Source organism: Podarcis cretensis (genome assembly GCF_951804945.1).
Source record: "Podarcis cretensis genome assembly, chromosome: 5".
Taxonomy (NCBI): domain Eukaryota; kingdom Metazoa; phylum Chordata; class Lepidosauria; order Squamata; family Lacertidae; genus Podarcis; species Podarcis cretensis.
In genome coordinates, this window is record NC_137174.1 from 87,237,505 (window position 1) to 87,260,154 (window position 22,650).

Genomic DNA, 22,650 nt, shown 5'->3' on the forward strand with positions numbered 1-22,650 from the left:
CCACTGACACCTCCTTTGAAGTAGAAACACAGACATTACCTTTTGGCATGGCCATCGGGGGACAGATATGTGGCATGTGCCCACTTTGCAAGCCCCACTTAGCAGTATTCTGACGTCATGAGACCCAGGAGCCACTTTTCCACCTTGTGCCCTTTTCAAATGGGCTACAGTAAGTTTATGTGACTCAAGGCAGCAGCGAACAGCCTCGGCTTTTCCCCCTGCACGACTTAACAGATCTTTTTGTCCTGACAGGCACGCAAAGCTCGCATTAGCATCGGCGAGAGCTATGTGTCTCCACGGAGAACAGAAAATCCTCTTCCATCTGCAACTTGGGAAATGCTTTATAATCTAGCAAAAAAACAACCAACCTCACTTTGTTCCTTCTTCTGGTCTCTGCCTTTGCAGGCAACTGACAAACAGACTGACTTGTCTCCATTGCAAAAGTCACCGCAGATGCTTCTTTTGCTGAATTACAAGCCTGGCAGAAATTGTCAGCAACCTGCTGTTTATGTCTAATGTGTCACCTATTAAGGGCAGGCCCAAGCAGGGTAATGTACCTGAAAGAGATTACCCCAGGCCCCACAAGCAGCATCTGCACAATTCTTGACACTCTCAACTTAATCAGGTGGCAAAGAATGATTTATATTCAAAAACTGCAAACACCTTGCATGGCACTCATCACAGCTTGTTTCTTAAGGTCTATCAGGTTTAAGGTCACTTACAGACTCTTTCACAAACAAGGAGTGCATTAATTAGGCATGAATCCACTTTTCCACACTCCAAACAATGGCTTAGGGTCATGTCCAGTGCAGTGCTAAATCAGGGGTCTGTCAGCTCAAGGATTTCTGCTGCTGCAATAGAACTTTCCCCCCCTCTCCTCCTCCTGTGCACATCCTAAATCTGTTCTTTTTTTAAAAAAAAATTTTTTATTAACCGACCAATCAAATCAAATCAAATCACATCACATAAATTCCGAATTACAAAGCTGAATTTTAAATTTTTGTTGAGGGGACCCATATTTCAAGTTCCGAAGGGGGATTCCGATCATCTTCTTGCTACTGCGTTAATATCCAAATCAGTCCAAATAAAGTTCATAATTCTATCCAGTCTTATCTTGCTGTTTCCACATCTCATCTTGTTCGTATATTTTTTCTTTTTTTCTTTATGATCTCTTCTGGTAATCTCCTTAAGCAGATAAACCCCAATTATAGTCCTGTGTGAATTTTTCCGTTCGTCCAATCCTCATATTGAGATGGTTTCCATATATCATCACTTTCATAAATAACATCGCTCTTTCCACCATTAATCTCGGGATCTGTCGTTCTTAAGTCCCTCTGAGGAGTCTCACCCACAATATAAAAACAGCTCTATTTCTCCTCCCAGGCTCAAGTCCTCTGACAGAGCTTGCCAACATGGCGACGGTATTTTTAACTGCGTCATTCCAAAGCTCTTAAACTATTCCACGATCTTCTTAAAACATGCTTTGGTTGGAAAATTTATCTCCACACAGCCATAAATCCACAGCTTAAGTCATTAAAGTGACATTTCTGACTTGTGAGGGGGGGGATTCTTGTTTAATCACATAGAGAAAAGAAAGTAAAGTTTTCCCCCCTCCCCCATCCAGTCCCTTTGCCGTACCAAGTATTGGCGTATCTTCTCATGATTAATTCTTATTCCTCCGACTCGTCTTGATTTATCAGAGATCTCTTCAGTTAGCAGTCTTTACTCCCCCTCCTTCCTTGAAATATGTGCATTCGCTTTTCCTAATTGTTCCTTTTGAAGTTCTTGCAGCTAGAGGCACGGATCAGAGACAGCGTCCAGGAGCGCCAAGATCCACAGGAGGGCATTCTGCCTAGTGCCCCCATCCCCACAAATTCGGGGGTGGTATAGGGCACAGCAGGCAAGGGCAGCCCCCCCAACCTTGGGGGGGGGGTAGGGAGGCTATTTACTCCCATCACAGCCTCCTAATTACCTTGTGTGGGTCGGAGAGATGTTATTGTCAGTCATCTTCCGATGCGCCCCTAGTGGCCCCCCCCATCCTAAATCTGTTCTAGGGTGTCTGCTCTGGAGCAGGGGAGGGTGCAGGGTGCTCACAGGGGAGGAGATGGGGTGGGATCTTGTTGCACTAGCAGTAATTGAGTTACTGGAATACCACCCTCAGATCCTAAGCAGGCTTTTGCTGGAAAGAGTATCCCAAGCAGAGTTCTGCTAATAGAATCATAGAGTTGCAGTGTTGAAAGGGACCTCGAGGAACCTCTAGTCCAACCCCCTGCAATGCAGAATGGGATGCTCCAGTAACTGGATGAGGCAGAGGCAACTTCCAACAACCCCTTGTGTCCTTAGAAAATCTGCTCTGAATGGGTTGGGACAAGATACAAAATATGTGCCTGGTTGAAAGAAAAGCACAGGGAGGGAAGCTGCAGGAAGGAGGAAGGTTCAATTCCCTTCCTCCATGCAGCCAATTTATTCCTTCAAACTGGTCCTCCCCATCCCTTTTGCTACAGAACTACAGCAGATTCTCCTTTAAACACATGGATCTGCTGCTGTCACAAATACCTTGGCTCTTTGTCTATGACTGTGGCTAAAGAGACATTTACACTTCAGGGAGAAAAACCAACCACAGTTGTTTGGGTATCCTAGACAGGGTTCTGTCCCACCCCTTCAAGTTCATGGGATCTGCCATTGAACTCCCAGCCTTTTAGGTCCTTCCTGCCCTTCTTGACCTCTGCAGGTCATGTGGCCTGACTGCTGTACTGCTTCAGCCTCTGGACTTCTCCTTAGCCTATTTTATGGAATGTATTATGCATTTCCTGGTCAGCTGTACTTCGTTGGGGAGCAATATTAGCCATTATTACCTAAGCTCAGTGGGATCACACCGTGATAGCAATTGAACCCACTGTGGAAGAATCACAGCTAGCTGGCTATGAAACTACCAACCCCTGCACCCAGAAAGCAACAATGGCTGGCTTCAACAACAATGAACCGTTTTCTCAGGGTGCAAAATGTGGCCATTTGGTTTTACGGACAACATCAGGGTGGGGAAGGTAGTCATTCAGTACTCTGGACAGCACCTACTGGGCCTCAAGGTGAGATGTCAGAAGCTCTTCCTTGTGTCTTTCTGAATTACCTATCCTTCCCAAACACTTTATTTTTAGTGAATTTTCTTCTTCTTTTGTTTTCTTACAGCATGCCTCGTACAATCTAACCTCCTGTCATTCATAGCAAGGTTATTCTCCAGAAACAGGTTTACTTCACCCCACTCTGCAATGTGGCATTGCTATCAATGGCCAACACTGGTAAAGCACAGGAGACATGCTGTGCTACCTATTCAGGAGGAGGCTGAATAGGAAGGTTTATTTGCTCCTGGCAGTTTTAGGATTTGGGTTGTGACTCTCAACAAAATATTATGGGTTTGGCTCCCCACTGTCTTGCCCCATAACCACTAGTTATTTCACTGGAATTCATGCTGCATAGGTGCAAATGTTTCCCGAAATAAAACAAAAGTCCCATTTGTTGGCCTCTGGACTGACCTTTTAAAAGTCTTTCTTTTTCCTCCTGAATACAAACCATGACATCACAATTAGGGTGTTCAGATAAAGAGCTACAATTAAACTAAAGCAACTGGAAATCTTCAGCAGATGGCTGAAGGGGGAATTATTATGGAAATGAATGGGCTAGGTTTCAAACTCACTTCTACCGGTGTAAATCTCTGTGTAAATCCTTTGGTTTGGGAGTTTGGTTTTTTTTGCTTTAGGCCAGGATGGAAGAATATCAGAATTCAGACACAACCTGGCTGCATCCTACAGTATTCATTGCTGTTTGCAGTTTGGAGAAACATCTTTTGTTTAGATGTTGTAATTATATTAATCAGCTGCTAACAGGCATTGTTTAATCAATCACTTTGTGCTTAGAATACACAGAGCAATGATTATTCATAGCTTATAAAGACAAAATCTCTCAAAGATGTTTCACAGGAAATAGTTGCCACCCACTTACCTCCCTTATCATTAAAGTCCCTTCTCTGGAAATGCTGCTAAACGTATCTGTATGGGGCGGTTCTAGAATGTGGCTTGACACCATTCCTAAGTTGTAGGCCTCGTTGTTTCCCGGCATTCCTGTTGGGCTGCAAAATATAAACAGTGGGTATTTGCAAAACTTAAATAAGAATATATATATATATACCATTTTCGCTGCTGTGTGTTGGTCCAGATTACACGGACCAAATGCCAACAGTAAGATTTATTAACCTTAAGGCAATCACGAATCCAACATATATGAAAATCCAGAACAAGTTATAGGTTCCTTTATCAGAGGCCAGGTTTTTACAGTAATTCATACTCTAAGGCAGCAATTAAAGATGATTACTGAAAATGGCAAGGCAACATCCAGTTTTCCCCATGTTCTCCTTATAAATGGAGAAGGAAACGCAGACAAGACTACCCTGTGTGTGGCCCCTGCACCTTCATGGCATGCACTTGATATTGCTAAGTGGGTATGGGCAAATGCAGAACCTCACAATGTTACCCTCCAAGTTTCCTTAACCAAACATTATGGGAAATGGAGGGAGGAAACTGGATGGTCGCTGGTTTTGAAGGCATCCCTCTGGTTTGTATCACGCCTGGTGCCAACCTAAAGGCTAGAGCACATATGATGATTGTGATAACAGGGAGATGCTGCCGAAAACTACTGCCCTGTGTTGAAGCAATGCCTGCTTGGCTTGTACCATTTTCAAGGATTCACTGTGTCATTTACTCCACCATGCTGTGAATTTCCTCTTGCAGACCATCAGTAGCTAGACATATGGGGCAGGGGTTGGGAGACTCAGAGGAAGTGCGAGACTCACAGGCAGATGGTACCTGACACAAGGAGGTAGTTTTCCTCATGGCAACTAAACTTGTCCAGGTTACAAGCTACTAAACCTGGGCATTTTTGTTTTTGAAGGCCACCCAGGACAACAAGAGCAAGCCTCTCAGCAGTATCTGAAGACGTCAAATTTTAGAGATGAGACTGAGTCCTTCTAGGACCACAGCTTCAGTGCACACAAGCAAGGGCACAACATGACATTGCAACATGGCATATTTTAAACCACATTAAGCTAAACAAGACACAAAATATCTGCCCAAACATTACCCATATACATATGGATGGCCAACAAAAATAAGCAGCAGCTGCTTATTTATGCCTGAAGGCAGAGACTGACCTAGATAATATAGAAATATAGATCAGAGAATGTTCTAATAAAAGTCCAGATATGCAGCTGTTAGCACCATTTGTCAGTCTTTAAAATACTGGGAAACTGTTAAATCTGTGATAATGCAAAGAACATTTAAATGAGAACTTCATGAAAGACTAAGGTATTGTCTGCGAAGTGAAGCCATTGTATATTTATGAGAACTTCAGAAAATCCCAGAGAGTTTCCTAGCTCTGAGGGCTCTTTCACACATGGAGCTTCTGTCTTATCTGTACACTGCCATATGTGAAGAAGATAAACTGAGTCCCAGAGCTTTGTCTGCTTCCAAGTAATGAGTGTGGGATCCTCTAAGTGGTGGCTCCTATATGTGTGGGGAGCGGGTGTTGGACAAAACAATGTTGGCACCAGCTGAACCTTGGGGGAAACGACATTCCACAGCTGAGGAGCCACCACCAAGAAGGTTCCACCCTGAGCTAAAACACCAGGTTTCCCTGAGAGATCGTAAAGCCTGGGGAGGACAATGCTGAGAGGCACTCCTTCAGATAACTGAGTTCTGTTGTCTAGGTATTTGTATCTAAGCATCAAAACCTTAAATGTGGCTTCAGAGCATATAGGCAGCCAGTGCAAACTCTTCAGAAATAATGTTATATGGCTCCAAGTAGCTGAACCAGTCAACATTCCAGCCGTTGCATTTTGTATAAGCTGCAGCCTCCAAATCATCTACAAGGGCAGCCGCATAGAGCTCATTGCACCAATCTAACTCCAGAACCCAGAGTCTGTACAGCCTAGGCCAGTGTTTCCCCAACCTTGGGTCTCCAGCTGTTTTTGGACTACAACTCCCATCACCCCTAGCTAGCAAGACCAGTGGTGAGGGATGATGGGAAATGTAGTCCAAAAACAGCTGGAGACCCAAGGTTGGGATACACTGGCCTAGATTACTGTAGCCAGGCTGACACTATACAGGAATGCCTGTAGCTCATGAACCAGCTAAAGCTGGAAAATAGGTACCCTGTGTTACTGATGCCACAGGTCACCAGCGACAAAGCTGGATCTAGTAGTCTCTTCAAGCTACACACTTGGTTCTTTGGGGGAGTGCAACACCATCCAGAACCAGCCACCTCTCTGTTCCCAGACACAAGAACCACTACCCTACAGCACCTTTTGCCTATGTTTTTCATGGGTCTCTGACTCTATTGCTGTGTGAACTCACACTGTATTATCCTTCAACTGGAGTGAGCTGCTGGCAAGCCAGGATGGCTGGGGACTGTATCCAGCTGCTACCCCAAGCACAAAAAGCTGCAATCACAGTTAAGTACCACACATCATCTGCCAAAAATAGCATCCTCGTGTCAAGGCTTCCTCTTCTTCCCAGCAATGCCCAGGATCAAGTCTCCTAATGTTGTGAGGTCATTACATTATACATTTCCCCTACCCTTCATCCAACTGATGTACAGCAGGAACAGACAATTGCACATGACAGTGCGATGGCATGGGGTGAGTGATCCTACACATTATGGGGAGGGACCTGACCTGGGGGGCAGCTGCTGTCAAAGATGAACAGTGTGTCGTTCTGCCCACCCACAGCTCCAAATAAACAGTGTTAATTATAATGGTGTTATCTTCACAAAATGTGCCTTACATAAGCCTTGGAATGTCACTGACAGGCACAGTCCCATCTTGCGTTTCACTCTCGCCATCCTCCTCTTCCTCTTCACTGCTTTCAGACTCCTCGCTGGAGGAGGAATAGTCCGTAACTTTCTTCAAAGGCCGGTTGGTTTCTTCAATACGCAGCTCCCTCAGTTCTTTCGCTAAGGCTGTCAGATCCTATATGGCAAGGGGAATGAGGGGAACTTGAGGTGAGTTTCGTCAACAATTTATTGGACTGCAGAAAAGCTGCACACATCTGACTGAAAGCTTTAACTACACAGAGCATAAGCAACCAAAAAATACTAATTTTTTATAGTAGTCTTACAAACATAGACCAACGTAAGACAACATAGCATGTAGCTTTTGTGAAAACAAATGCTGGCTCTATGCTTGTTGAAAACTCAACAGCAAACTTGCTGGTTTTATTTGACCACATAGGCATGTGTACATATCTGTTTGTAGGCTTCTACGTACAGACACAGGACAGTTACATTTGTTGAAAACAAATGGAGTTCAGTCACGATCATAGTAAACTGGAAAACATGATCACCTTTGGAGGCCATTTATTGCCATGTACCTTAAGTCACGTGAACAGGAGCTTCACATTGTGTGTTTCCAGCTCATGATGCCCGACAGGGGAAGGGAAAACCATGATTGCCTTGATTCACACAGAATGGTGCACTAACTGATATCGTTTTGGGGGTGGGGTGGGGTGGGGTGTACCTGTATGAATTTTTGCCATTGGTTTGGCAAACTGTTTATTGCTGCTGCAGAATGGAGGACCCAAACCAATGGATTCAAACTGCAATAAAGAGGACTTCAACTAATCTTTAGGAAGAATTTCTTGGGGATACAAGTTGTGAAGGCCTTGGAAGGGGGTGGGCTACTGCAGTAGTGGATTTCCTTCATCTGTGGAGGATTGGAGTAGACAACCCTTTGAGATTCCTTTCAATTCTTGGGTTCTAATAAAGCGGGTGATATCAAAGAGAGGAGGAGGAGGAGGAGGAGGAGGAGGAGGAGGAGAAGAAGAAGAAGAAGAAGAAGAAGAAGAGTAGTAGTTTGGATTTGATATCCCGCTTTATCACTACCCAAAGGAGTCTCAAAGCGGCTAACATTCTCCTTTCCCTTCCTCCCCCAAAACAAACACTCTGTGAGGTGAGTGAGGCTGAGAGACTTCAAAGAAGTGTGACTAGCCCAAGGTTACCCAGCAGCTGCATGTGGAGGAGCGGGGAAGTGAACCCGGTTCCCCAGATTATGAGTCTACCGCTCTTAACCACTACACCACACTGGCTCTCAGGAGGAACTGGTGACAATGGCAGTGAAGAGGTGACGTTCCACTGGGGAAAGAGAGCTCACTAAGTATATCTTTTTATAGATTGGCATCATATCTATGCCATATTTTTCAAACACATGGTTTCTTCCAAAGCATCCTGGGAACTGCAGTTTTCCCTCACAGAGCTAATTCCCATCACCCTTAGACTACAGTTCCCAGGATACTTTGGGAGAAGGCATGTGCTTTTAAAGGTTTGTTGTGGATGTGACTGTAAGATTGTGAGAAAATTTTAGAGTTAAAGGGGGGGGGGGCTGCGGTAAATACAAGGCCTCCACTCCTGCTGTTTGCCTATAGCAAAGTACTTTGAGTTATTGCTGACAGAGATGTAGAGACAGGTCAAACAAGATTGATGTATAACGTGATTTATGCACGGGACTTGAGTGAAACAATGCCACAAAAGACCTCCTCAGCTCCAGGAGATAGAGAGCATGGACGAACTCGTTAAGACCCGCACAAATTGACACATACCCTGCACAAACACACACACATAGTAGCCACAGTAAATGTGGAAATACCACATTTGGAAAGTTACGGGTGGCGGCAGGGGAACAACCAAGAAACTTAAAAAACAAACACAAAGAGCTTTCAGTTTACTATGACACTGACAAAACCTTTGACAGTATTATCTCAAGACAAAGGGCACTGCAAGCACCATATAGAAGAAGGAGACTTCTTGTAATCTTACATGCTTTTATAGCAATGCAGGGGGAAGCAGTAGGGGCAAAAAATAAAAAGCATGAGAGCTCCAATTAGAATGGGTTAGAAGAGTTTATTGCATTAGGCATGCACATTATGAACAAAGCAACTGCAGTCGTTAGTCTTACCATTTCTCCCTATATTAGTGACCGAGGGAGCCATCAGCGCATTTGGTCAGAGATACAAGGGTTAGGGAGAAAAAAACTCATTGAAAAAAAAGGCTATTTCCACATATTTTTTTTTGCTGTTTTTGGTCTTATGGCCATATTCTCTCTTTGTCATATGTCCCAATTTCCCCAATTTTACCTCTGATTAAGGGGATATGAGCCCTGAAACATGCAGTACATGCCTTCCTTCCTTCATCTTTTTTTTAAAGCATTGCTTCCATCATAAGAAGTGAAACTGAGGCAAGACTAACTTACCTTTCCTCTGCTCTTTCCAGGCATGGCCTGCACTTTAAACCTCTGTGTCCAAGTGCCCCCCCCTTTAGCTCCAGAGCTTTCCTCATGAAAACCTGCTCTTTAAAGCTCAATCAGAGCAAACAGCAATGCACAGAAAACCTGAATTCATGTTTGCTCCGACTGAGTACTAAAGAGTGAGTTTAAAACGTGGACGTGTGCCTGGAAAGAGTGGGGCAAAAGATTAGTGTGGAAAAGCCCTAAAATATCCCGTTCCAATGCAGCCCAACTGGCTTTACTCAGGACTCAATGGCCACTTTGTAAATGACAGGCATATAGTACATGTGCCATAAAGGCGCAGGGAAAGAGCATCTTTGTCTCTATTTGCAGAACGTCAAAGTTGATGGCATCTTTCAATTTAGTTCAGGGCGCACGTCACTCTACTTTCGGTAAAAGCTATGGAAAATACTTTGATCAGTTGAACTTAACATACAGCCAGAAACTTAACATGTAGGAAACTTTATGAGTTGCTAGAGGAAGGTTAAGATAACCTAAAGTTCAGTACAACAAAATCAGCCCCTGGCTTGTTACAGGTAACAATCCTTACAAATTATACGGCATCTCCTTGAAAGCAAAGAAACTCAAAGAATGACAAGATACATCCTTCATCTGAAACCCTAACCAATTAAAATCACTTTGTGCAGATGAATCAACGAAAGTTTCAATTGATGCGTTTACTTATTAAAGCCTGTAGCCCTAAGTCAATATTCCACAGGAAGAGGTGTACTTTGCAGGCAATGGAAAGCCTGGGTAGACTGTCAAACTCGAAGCAACAGTGAAATCGAAGGGAAAAGCAGGTCAATATATTTTTAATTCTGCACAGATTAAATCAAACATGTTATCATCATTACAGTCATCCTAAAGTGGTGTTTAATTAAGGTCTATCAGCAGTATAATCTCATCACAGCTGATAAGCCAGTTTACACATTTCTTTAAAGGCATGTTTATTTTGTTCTGCAGAACAAGACCATGGGCTTATCCAAACTTACCTTCTGCCCCGCTCTTTCTGGCACAGGTCTGAGCTTTGAAACTACATGACCGAGCACATCCCCCGCCCCCCCTGGTTGCTTTCCTTGCAAAAACCTGCTCTTTAGCACTCAGTTGGAGCAAACAATTCAGGTTGTCCATGGATTGCTGTTTGCTCGGATTGAGCTTTAAAGAGTGAGTTTTCATGAGAAAAGCTTGGAGCAAAAAGAAAAAGAAAAAGGTGCTTAGACATGGAGCTGTAAAGCATGGAAAGAGTGGAGGAAAGGTAAAGGTGGATAAGCCCCATGATTTACTGTGTCAGTGCAGAGATGTGGCACATGTCTTACTTACAAAGGAACCCCCTACATTGTTAGCTTGGTGTGCCTAAACAATTAAATCTGAAGCACAGGAAGCATGTCTTGCAGAAGAGGAGGCATCATATTGCACAGAGTTTTTATACAATCATCTCCCCGGTGCCAGCCACCTTGACACTCAAGTATTCTGTAAGAAGGAACAGGGATTTTCAAGGGCAAAGGGTACGGGAGAGAGAGATAATCAACACGGCTGACACACAGTTTCCAAGGTTTGGGATCTGCACAATCAGGGAGAAAAACCTCTCTGGTGGATTGGAAACATGCTTAAGTCAGATGGTGTAATTTCAAGGGAGAATTTCCATGAGTCACTACCCTTGTATCCAAAATAGGTGCATGAACTAGATTAAAGGTAAAGGTAAGGTAAAGGACCCCTGGACAGTTAAGTCCAGTCGTATTTGACTATGGGGTGTGGTGCTCATCTCTGCTTTCAGGCCAAGGGAGCCGGTGTTTGTCCGCAGACAGCTTTTCTGGGTCATGTGGCGAGCATGACTAAACCACTTCTGGTGCAACAGGACACTGTGATGAGTGCCAGAGCACACAGAAACACAATTTACCTTCCCACTGCAGCGGTACCTATTTATTTACTCTTTAAGAAGTCCTTTAAATTGTTGTGGGTTGTGCATAGCATCTCAGAATAATGCATGCCAGGCTAACACCTAGCTGAAATCAGTTATCTCTTTCAGAATCTGTCTCTGTAGCATCCCCAAAATGCTGCTTCTGAACTGCTCCAGGTATCTGCCACAACAGAAGCCAGAAACAATTCTGATGTTTGGGGGAAATGGGAGAAAACAGCTGCCAAGCAATGGGGGGTTCTTCATGGAGGAGAGTTTGTGATGCTGAGAGGTGCCTGCTGAATCAGAAACTCTTGAGACTGTTCTGGGTCTAAAGAATGACGGTGTATCGTGGGACAATTTCCACATCTAGCGACTGCAACAAGAGAAATGGCCTTCATACTATTTGTATGGTGAGGATACGAGGCCTGATGTTCAATGAACCCTATCAAGTTAACAGTATTGTAATGCTGTACTGTATGCTTACATGTCATCTTCAACCAAACATGAGTGACATGAATGTGGCTGAATCAGTGTCACTGTAGACATTAGCATGTTATTCAAAGTGGCTTTTTTTTTTTTTTTTTTGTATCCCTGAGTAGCAAGAATGCCAGTGAAATGTTTCCATCAGGCTCCCTCAGTTGTTGCTTTGCCATTCTAAACTATTAATATTTTTTAATTAAGAGAAATTATTTATTATTTGTTGTGACAAATGGGGAATAAGATATTTACTACTAAAAAACTATTGGGAAAAGACTGAATGAACAAACTATCCCCGATCTAATCCAAACACTGCTGACTGACAGTTGTTCAAAGACTGTAATCACAGATAAGTGTCTAATAGATTTTGCTTCTACACTCCAAATGAAAAGCTTCGAGTACCCCCCCCCCCCATTCCATTTTAAAGAGTAGAGAATGCGGGATTTTGAGAGCTTGTTTCCACTGCCAACGAACTCTGTGATTAAAACCTGGCCAAATCGAAGCAAATATTTTCATTACTGCCAGATCAATTTCTTTGGTTTTAATTGTTTTCAGTTTTTTGTTCCGAAGATGAAAAGGAGGCCTAATTAAGATTCAGGCAGCAAGAACACATTTATAATATATAGTTCAATAATTAGTGACTCATTCATTTCAGCTGGATCATTTCCAATTACCTGAAGCAGTGCATTGTACTGCTTTTAAAACATTTATCTCCTCAACACCCCTAACTCCAAAACTAAGACTAGAAAATGGGCTTAGGTGTTTTCAAGCTATTATGGTTCAGCTATAGAAAGAATGGCTTCGCTACAACTGCTCAAAAATTATCAGAGAGAGAGAGAGAGAGAGAGAAAGAAGGAAAGAAAGAAAGAGACTCAAAGTGAAAAATGCCTAATTTCACTGGCTTCTAGACTTCCAGAGGTACATGAAAATAACTAGAATTATCTACAGTGTAAGGCAGGGCTTTCCAACCCAATGCCCCCAGGTGCAATGATGTTTAGGAAGACTTTTCACTGGTGCTCCTGGGCAGGCGCTCCAGATCCTGAGCTTTCTTTATCTATTTTGAAGAAAGTCTCTAGCCCTCCTAGAAAGAAAGTTATGGGGCTAAACAGGCAGGTACCTTCTAAGCGATTTCTGTGAAATGAGAGTGAGTGTGGTCTCTTGGTATATTTTCCCTGGTACTGAGGAATGCTCCTTCCTGGTATCAGACAGCAACAACATCAGTGTGTAAAATCCGTATTGTGTGATTTTCAAAATTAGGACCACCAGAACATAGGTGACTTTCCAAGGACAGATGGCAGTAGAAGTTCCCCTCATTTCAGCATGCACTGCTAGGATGGACCTAATGAGTAGATATGAGTAGATATTTTTCAGCGGCACCTGTTCCTGGAGTGTGTGTGTGTGCACCACATGACTTGAAACTTCATTTTACAACTACACTGCTTGGTACTAATGGATGAAACCAAAGTTGGGTAAATTGCCAGAGTTCATTATAGTTAATTACCATTAAGAATCTGGCCCAGAATAACACATTAATAAAACTAACTAATGGTTACAGTCATGAAGAAATATTTCAAATTTATATGAAAACTACTCACCCTGCATTGTTGGATCAAAATTTGTGGGAACACACATACAGTATTTGCAATCCGAAGGGGAAAGCGAGTGAGGGGGAGGGGGAACCCAGAGCAGGAAAAGTACATCTATTCCACGGCTCCATCCTCATTTTCAAAAGGGGCTGCCATAGTGGTGTCACACACCTCACTATGTAACACTGAGTTACTCGGGGTGTGCCAGGGTCCAATATTTTAAGCTGTACCAACTTAAAATGTTGAGATTGCATCCTGAACATCTGGGGCACAGATCCCTTTTTCTTTGATTGCACACATGAATAGTGGTTTGCACAGATGCAGAGTTACTTTTCTGGTGAGAAAAGGATTTCATGGAGCCAAACCCAAAGTAAAACAGAAGTTTTACACCTAGGCTACACCCCACCCTTCTTTTTCCTGAGCAGCTTTCTATTTCTATATAAAATCTTTCATCTGGAATCATGATTGCAGTATCACCTTTTTGAATGTCAGCAACCAAGAAAATATGGTTTGATGTTAAGCTCTAACTAGTCACCCCTGCAAAGGCATGACCAACTAAGAAAAGATATCACTAACCTCATCTATTGCTTTCTTATAGCTCTGGGAGTAAGGGAAGATTAATCAGCATCAGAGGAAACAGATCAGGACAGGAAAATGCCAGAGGAAAGGCAAGCAGGTTAGAAATAAAATCAAAATTGTTAGCTCCGTGCTGTGAAGTGTGAAAGGGAAAAAACACACATCAACAAATCAGCAGATACACGTTCATAAGAGGCTAAATGGAAATTCCTCCCATGCCCTCTGCCAGTACAGAAATACAAATAGTCAAACACAAAACTAAACCAGGGGCAAGCACTCTGGATGGGTTTGCTGTGTGCTTTTGTGAAGTTTGCAATAAAAATTATTGTAACTAGACACTACCAAGCTAGGGCCTGCATTCTTAGGGCATTTGAAGCAGCTAGGTGGACTTTGAAGGAAAACATCCTTGTGACACTTCCCCTTGCCTGCCATTGGTCAGAAATTGGGATACTGATTTAACTATCTTGCCTGGCTGATGTGGAAGAAAGGCCTGGGATTTCCTGCCACTATGTGTTTCTGCCCCTTTTGCACCTGAAACAACCCCATCGCTACCTTGCCTAAAGTTTAGATCCTTGAATGTGAGCAGCTTCAACTCTCTGCTTCTCCGTTCCCGAGAATACATCTTTTTATCTTGCCCTCTCTGAGGTGGGTAGCATCATTTTGCACAGGTGACCCCAGTAATGACCTGTCTGGGTTTCTGGCTTTCCTTCTTTAAAACCAATGACCTTTTAACAGCATCATGCACCTTCCTTGGTCTTCTAAATACTAAATCAGTCTGGCTCTTGACAAACACAGGAACCATTAACACATGCTTGCAGACTGCACCATGCCATGTCTTCTCTATCATTAACCTTGAGACTAAAACGTCCTTCAAAGGTATTAACTCCACTAAGAAGTATGACTTCATACAAATAGCCCCAGCCACTGATATGCACCATGTTTTCAGTTATTCCTATGCTGAAGGTTTTTACTGAACTGGAGAAAACTCAAACCACCCTTTCTCTAAATAGTCCTGTCTTCTACAGTCTCTTCTTACACTCAAAACTGAACTGGGGTCAGTGGGGAGATGAGCAGCGGCATTTGACTCTTTTTTGACTTGCTCTCAAAAGACTGTGGCCTGAAGGAAAAACTCCACTTCCACTGGCAAAAGTCTATCACAAAGCACATTTAAAACTCACAGCAGGTCGGCTTGGTCGCGTCATGTCCTTGCTGTCTTCCTGTTTTATCTTAGCTGGCTCGTGTGGGAGGATGGGCGAAACTTCGGGCTTGGCATTTCCTAGGCAAAGAGCAAAGCAGGCACAAAATGGATTAAAGGCCTTCCTACCCCCATACCTGTCACCAATGAGAACAGCTTTACTTCCAGGTAGCTGATTCCTTCTCTATTTGCTTCAGGATCCACTGAAAAGCTCTCTCGGGAGAAACTGAACCTGCACCATGCAAATCTTGAGACTTTCAAAGCAGGTCTATGCCAGTGCTAGGGACAGAGATGTTCACAGTTGAGACGGAAAGATGGTTTTGTGTTGTTTTACAATGTTTGTTTCGTTTCACAAGATGCTAGTCCGATGGGTAGAGAGTTGGACATGGCAGAATGCAAAAGGAAGGAAGGAAGGAAGGAAGGAAGGAAGGAAGGAAGGAAGGAAGGAAGACATGTCTTACCTCTGACTCTGTTACGTTCACTAGAACCAGCTTGGGATCCAGGTTGGGAGCCTGCTTGGGAACTGGGCTGTGAGCTGGGGGTGCTTGAGCTGGAAGAGCTGCCGCTGCTTGTCCTCTGTAAGGGGTTTTCTATTATAGGCTCTGTTCTCCGTAGGTCAGGGTTACTAGAGAGGAGAAGGATTGGGTCGGAGTTAGACATTATAAATTAAGAGCATTTGCAGATGACCTAGTATTGACTTTGCAACAGCCAGACACTAGTACTAAAAGAGTATTAGAACTAATTGAAACATTTGGTCGAGTAGCAGGTTTTAAATTGAATAGACAAAAAACGAAAGTGTTGGAAAAAAATTTAACAATGGAAGAAAGAGAGAGTTTTCAGAATGAAACAGGTTTGGAAATTACAAAAAGGGTAAAATACCTGGGGGTAAACTTAACATCCAAGAATGTGAACTTATTTAAGGATAATTATGAAAAATGTTGGTCAGAAGTTAAAAAGGATCTGGAAATATGGTCAAGGCTGAAACTTTCCTTGTTAGGCCGAATCGCTACTATTAAGATGAATGTATTGCCTAGAATGCTGTTTTTATTCCAGACGTTGCAGATTGTGGACAAGATGGACTGTTTCAAGAAGTGGCAGAAAGACATATCAAAATTTGTCTGGCAGGGCAAAAAGCCCAGAATTAAATTTAAGATTTTAACTGATGCAAAGGATAGAGGGGGGTTTGCCCTGCCGGACTTAAGACTTTATTATGAATCAGCAGCTTTCTGCTGGTTGAAACACTGGCTACTTCTTGAGAATACTGACATTTTGGATCTGGAAGGGTATGACAATAGTTTTGGTTGGCATGCATATTTATGGTATGACAAGGTAAAGGTGTATAAAAGTTTTAAAAACCATATTGTAAGGAAAGCATTGTACAACGTTTGGATTAGATACAAAGATTTGTTGGAAAGTAAAACCCCTAGGTGGGTGTCACCAATGGAAGCTAGGGAAGTAAAAAAGCTTAATATGGATTCTAAATGGCCAAAATATCATGAGATCATAGAATACGATGGTGAAAGGGTGAAACTTCAGAGTTATGAGAAACTAAAACCTAAGGTTCGAGATTGGTTGCATTACTATCAGATAAATGAGACGTTTAAACAGGACAGGAAAATAGGATTTCAGAAAGAGAAGTCAAAATTAGAAACAGAATTGTTGGAACCCAATACTAAGAATTTATCAAGAATGTATAACTTGCTGTTAAAATGGAATACACAGGATGAAATGGTGAAATCAGCTATGATCAAATGGGCACAAGATATAGGTCATGATATCATGTTTGCTGACTGGGAACAATTATGGACCACCGGTATTAAATTTACTGCATGTAATGCTTTAAAAGAAAATATTATGAAAATGATCTACCGGTGGTACATGACCCCAGTCAAACTAGCAAAGATTTATCATTTGCCTAATAATAAGTGTTGGAAATGTAATGAGACTGAAGGCACTTTCTACCACCTTTGGTGGACCTGCCCAAAGGTTAAAGCTTTCTGGGAAATGATCTATAATGAAATTAAGAAGGTCCTTAAGTGGACTTTTCCTAAGAAACCAGAGGCTTTCCTTTTGGGTATGGTGGGCCAAGTGGTGTTAAGAAAGGATAGGACTTTCTTTATGTATGCCACTACAGCAGCAAGAATTCTACTGGCAAAGTATTGGAAGACGCAAGAATTACCTACTCTGGAAGAATGGCAAACAAAGGTGATTGATTTTATGGGACTGGCCGAGATGACGGGCAGAATCCGGGACCAGGGGAAAGAGACAGTGGAAGAGGACTGGAAGAATTTCAAAATATATCTTAAAAATAATTGTAAAATTGAGGAATGTTAAGATGTCAGGGGGTAAGAAGTAAAGAATTGCAGCAGTAAACAAAAAAAAACTTAAGAAATATTTACGAAAAGGAATTAAGACAATGGACTTAAGGGTTGCTAAAGAATTATTAAACAAGGATGCAGGGATGGGGAGGTATGGGGAAGTCAAAGAAAAAAGGTTATGAACCGATGAGTATGAAGTTATACCGTGTTATATTGCTGTTTATTATCTGTGTGGAAAATTAATAAAAATTATTATAAAAAAAAAAAAAAGAGAGGAGAAGGATTGGGCGTCACTCTTCATGTGTCTTTTAGGAAGCGTTTCGTGAAGTGAAGTGAGTAGAAAATTGGTGCCACGGTATCATTTTTGTTTAGGCAAGCCTATTCAGACATAGAGAAGCTACATGTGTTTTATTTCTTTTTAGCTAGTGTGGATTTTAATGTTTTAAAAAATAAACTTAATGTCATTTTCTAATATTGTTATGAACCACTTTTAGAGGGTTTCGGTTTTTTTAACCATCAAGTGGTGTACGTACCCCCCCCCCCTTCTCTAACTCATACATGGATGTCTCCTTTGTCCTCATTCAGGAGTATTTTCATACATTGCTACTTTTTTGACCTGGTTTTGTACACAAAATCCTTGGCACTCCTTATGCTAAACCTTGGAATCTCAGAGGCAGATGTCCAGACGTTGTGCAGGGGGCCTTCTGAACATTGAGGGGGCCTGGAACCTTAAAAAAAAGATTGGGGGGCACAGTGCCTCGTCCCCCAGGAGCTGGCACCCTTGGTCACAGGTGATAAGCAAACCTGACATCTTCCTAACTCGAGAAAACCTCCTGCTCAGTTCAGACATAACGGGGAAATAGAGTTTCCCACTATATGAATGAAACATGGCAAACCTCGATCTCCTAGGGTCTTTCTTTCTTCACACCCATAAGGAAGAGATTAGAAGCTTTCTCTTCCTATTTTAAATCATTGCAGTTCCCTGTTGGATCGAAACTTGGATCATGATTTGTCCACTAAATACAGTTGAAACACATCATATAGCACAGGGAAGCTTTTGATCTCCTCTTTGCAGGTGTGAATAAGGAAGAGAAGGGAGGAAACAAGCCTGAGGCATGTTGCAGCTTGGCTCACAAGGGTAGGAAACTACAGTTTCTGTTTCATCTGAATCAGGCCTACAAATCTCTGCTGGTTAACCACTATGACTTCTAGCAAGGCATTCTGGGAATTATTGCTTTGTGAAGTTGCTGAGAATATTGCTAAGAAATCCTTGAAGATTCTTGTTGGGGGGATGCATATGTTAAATAAGCATAACAGCAACACAGACATGACCTTCCTGTGTCATGCAAGAGAGGATTAGCAAACGGCACATCATAATAAAGCATACATCACTGATAACCATTTGATTTACTTATATTATGGCACAAACCATTTCATATGTACACGTCTCCCACAATTACGCAGATTGCTTGGGGACAGGGAAGACAGATGGCATAATCCAAAATGACTTTCATTTACAGTACTGAAAACACAACAAAAAATTAAGTAAACCAGCTAGCTGCAGGTTAATTCTTTCATTCCAAAACATTTCTTCTTTAGCAGCTGCAAATACGACAGTGGATGATACCTGCTGGACTCCTATTCCCTGATGTTAGTGGTTTTATATCTTAGCTTATTTCAAGCTGCAGGCAGGCTGATATTCGACACTTCATTTGCCAGCTATACAATAACTCTTGTTCTGGCTCCCTCCTGAAGAGAAACAGTGCTTCTGCACACATTACATTTCACGCCTTGGCAGCTGCACCAAGAGGTAACTGCTGGGTTTATCTTGAGATAGCTGCAAGCCTACAGGCACTTCCAGGTGGACTATTTTACAACTGTCAGAGGCACTGAATTGCAGGAGACTGTGCTGATACTCATTTTGATTTGCTGCTAGTCCAAACGTCCCTATCTGGGCTGGAACAGCCTAACTTCTTTTGTCTATGCTATTGTAACATCTAGGTTAGATCACGTTCGTTATACATGGGGCTGCCTCTGGTTTAGAAAGTTCAGCTGGTGCAGAATTCAGCGTTTAGGTAGCTCTCTGGAGCAACACAGTTTGTGTATATTTTGCATATATCGCCAATTCTGGCTAGACTGCACTGGCTGCCAATTAGTTTCTGGGCCCAATTCAAAGTGCTGCTTTTGACCTATAAACCCTTAAACGGCTCAAGAACTCAATACTTCAGGGACTGCCTCTCCCCATATGAACTGCCCCTGACCCACGAACATCCTCTTAGGCCCTTCTTCATGTGCCTTCTCTGTGAGAAATCCAGAGGGAGGAAACACGAGAATGAGCCTTTTCTGCGGTGGCTCCACTTTTATGAAATGCTCTTCCTTGGGAGGCTCTCCTGGCACCTTCATTACATGTCTTTAGGCACCAGGCAAAAACATTCCTCTTCTCCCAGGCCTTTGGCTAATTAAACAATCAATGGCCTTTTAAACTTTGTGTGTGAGGGCGATTGTTTTTGTTTGATGTTATGGTCTGCATTGTTGTGTGTTTTTATATTGTAAACCATCCTGTGATGTTTGGATGAAGGACAATAATAGAATTGTAAATCAATCAATCAGTAGAGGAGACACAGGCTGAACCAGCAACTATAGCATTAATTAAGACTTTGTGTTAGCTAGTACCTTGTCCTTACATTCTTCAGCCATCCCCCCAGTTTCTACTTTATCATTACAGTTGCTGGGGAAAGGTGCTTACCTCTCAACAACAGTTTGAGATAACTCGTTTATTTGAGGTAATAGCACAGAAATGAGAAGACAGTGGAAAGAAAAAGCACCTAAGGGGTAAATGTGGGGACAAGACTATTGTTCCCTTCATTCTCTCTTTGTGTATGGGGGTATGGATAGAAAAGGTGGTACTTATAAATACAAAATTTCAGACATGCCTCCGTTATGCTATACAGTGGTACCTCGGGTTAAGTACTTAATTCGTTCTGGAGGTCCATTCTTAACCTGAAACTGTTCTTAACCTGAAGCACCTCTTTAGCTAATGGGGCCTCCTGCTGCTGCCGTGCCACCGGAGCACGGTTTCTGTTCTCATCCTGAAGCGAAGTTCTTAACCCAAGATACTATTTCTGGGCTAGCGGAGTCTGTAACCTGAAGCGTATGTAACCTGAAGCGTATGTAACCCGAGGTACCACTGTACATAATTCAGTAAACTTGGGAGGTGAGGAGGTTTTCCTTCCTGGTTGGCATTACCTTGCCCTTATTGGCTGTGATCCTAGTCGAGGTCCTAGTGCATTCCCATTCCCTGGAGAGTTCTTCCGAGCTAATGCAGGTGAGATGGAAGTAGTTCGCTGAGGCACCTATAAGATGACAAAAACATAAAAGCTATTGAGGCTTTGCTCTTACAATCAGGCCCACGGTTCACACCAGCAAACTGGGAAAGACCAGAGCTTTGGTAAAGTCTGCAAGCATGAAGGGTTGTTGTTTTTTTTAAAAAAAATCCTCACCGAAAAATAGAAAATATTTTTAAATAAAGCAATTACAAACCACACACAGCACTTTCAAAAGCTTAAATATGGGAGATAATTTAATTGAGTTGAGGACAGTTCATTCCCTGTGGCAGTAAACGCTGACTTTCTTTCTTCTGCACATGGTTACGTTAGCTATTTACACATTAGAATGGAAGCCTAGATTAGGGGTATCTAGATTGGCCTTACCTGTTGCAGAAGTCAAGTGGAGCAGTATTGGGAAGTGGAACAGCACCCCTTTGCAAAACGTGTTTGTTGCTGCTTTGCATGCACACACACACACACACACACACACACACACAGCAGCTATGAACAGAGATGTGCACATGCGTGTATCTGTACTACAGGCATTTTGGGGGGAGGGGTTTATTGGGTTATTGCTTTTGGTTTGATTTTATATGTTGTGGTCTTGTTGTGAACCACCCTGGGACTACCTCTGGGTATAAAGGTAAAGGGACCCCTGACCATTAGGTCCAGTCGCAACTGACCCTGGGGTTGCGGCGCTCATCTCGCTTTATTGGCCGAGGGAGCCGGCGTACAGCTTCCAGGTCATGTGGCCAGCATGACTAAGCCGCTTCTGGCGAACCAGAGCAGCGCATGGAAACACCGTTTACCTTCCCACCGGAGCAGTACCTATTTATCTACTTGCACTTTGACATGCTTTCGAACTGCTAGGTTGGCAGGAGCAGGGACTGAGCAATGGGAGCTCACCCCGTCACACGGATTCGAAGCGCCAACCTTCTGATCGGCAAGTCCTAGGCTCTGTGGTTTAACCCACAGCGCCACCCGCGTCCCTCCTCTGGGTATAGGGTGGTGTATATGTTGAATAAATCATCATCATCACCCCCCCCCAAAGAATAGGAAAAAATAGGAAGGAGTCAGACCATTTGTTTATCTAGCTTAGTACTGTCTGCAATGACTGGCACTATCTGGAGACGCCAGAGAACTATAATACCCAGGTTTCTTTTTTGGGGGGAAGCCACATTGCAACTTGTGGCATGCCTCCATCTCCTTTGGCAAAGCACTTGTCTAGAGGGAAGGTGGGAGTATACCGTACTTCAGGCAGCACAAAATTGTTTCCTTTTGTGTATGCCCGTTGGCCTTTATGTGGGAGCTTGCGGGTGAAGAATTGAACCTGACAAAAATTCAACCCAGCATTCCTCAGCGTGTAAGGAGCCATGGTGATGAGTGGGGCAATATTATTGTCTGCCCTTCCACAATTTCTAGCATCCATCCAAATGAATGAAAGCAGAGATTCTCAGAAACCCAGATCCTGCATGGCAGCCCATATACGTCGCTGACTTCTGGGAGTGAAAATAAAATTCAATTCAGGTATGCTCCTAGGTAAGTTAAATACCTGAGATTGGAGCATAGTCCAGATGATTTCCGAGCCTGTTACGCATGCTGTCAAGGAGGAATTGAAAAACAGATAACTTGCCTTCTTGCGCTCGCAAGCGCTGCCCCCTACTGGTGCATGTTCAACTATTGGCAACACCTTGAAAATTATTTAATTGTCTTAAGGAAAAACAGTCTGAGAGAAATTCTTGTTCTTCTCGCTTTTCTGTTAATATAAACCATCCACAGTTTTACATGGAAGAAATTTCAATGCCCATTAAATGCTGCCCCACTGCTTCAAGTTCATTTAGTTCAGAGATTTACCCACGACCTTCTGCATGCAAAGCACCGAGCTTTTCCAAGTCAACCAGAAAGTGGTGACTTTAGCACTGCCCTTGGCAAAAAACCATTTTTTTAGACCCC

At 42.9% G+C, this 22,650-nt stretch overlaps 1 protein-coding gene across 8 annotated transcripts in view; it reads right to left on the reverse strand.

The window, feature by feature from the left end:
- TNIK (TRAF2 and NCK interacting kinase) overlaps window positions 1-22,650 on the reverse strand; it is a 291,721-nt gene that overhangs the window by 21,817 nt on the left and 247,254 nt on the right. For 6 of the 8 annotated variants that reach the window (XR_013839361.1, XM_079977596.1, XM_079977594.1 and 3 more), the window contains 5 exons: window positions 20,618-20,724; window positions 15,515-15,678; window positions 15,024-15,134; window positions 6,831-7,005; window positions 3,997-4,123 (listed from right to left, as the gene is read on the reverse strand). Coding sequence is in view for 7 of the 8 variants with exons in the window: in XM_079977596.1 (XP_079833722.1) it covers window positions 3,997-4,123; window positions 6,831-7,005; window positions 15,024-15,134; window positions 15,515-15,678; window positions 20,618-20,724 (684 nt within the window). In the remaining variant the exon portion in view is untranslated. Of the gene's footprint in view, window positions 1-3,996; window positions 4,124-6,830; window positions 7,016-15,023; window positions 15,135-15,514; window positions 15,679-20,617; window positions 20,725-22,650 lie in introns of all 8 variants that reach the window. The other 2 variants (XM_079977595.1, XM_079977598.1) reach the window with 1 other exon arrangement.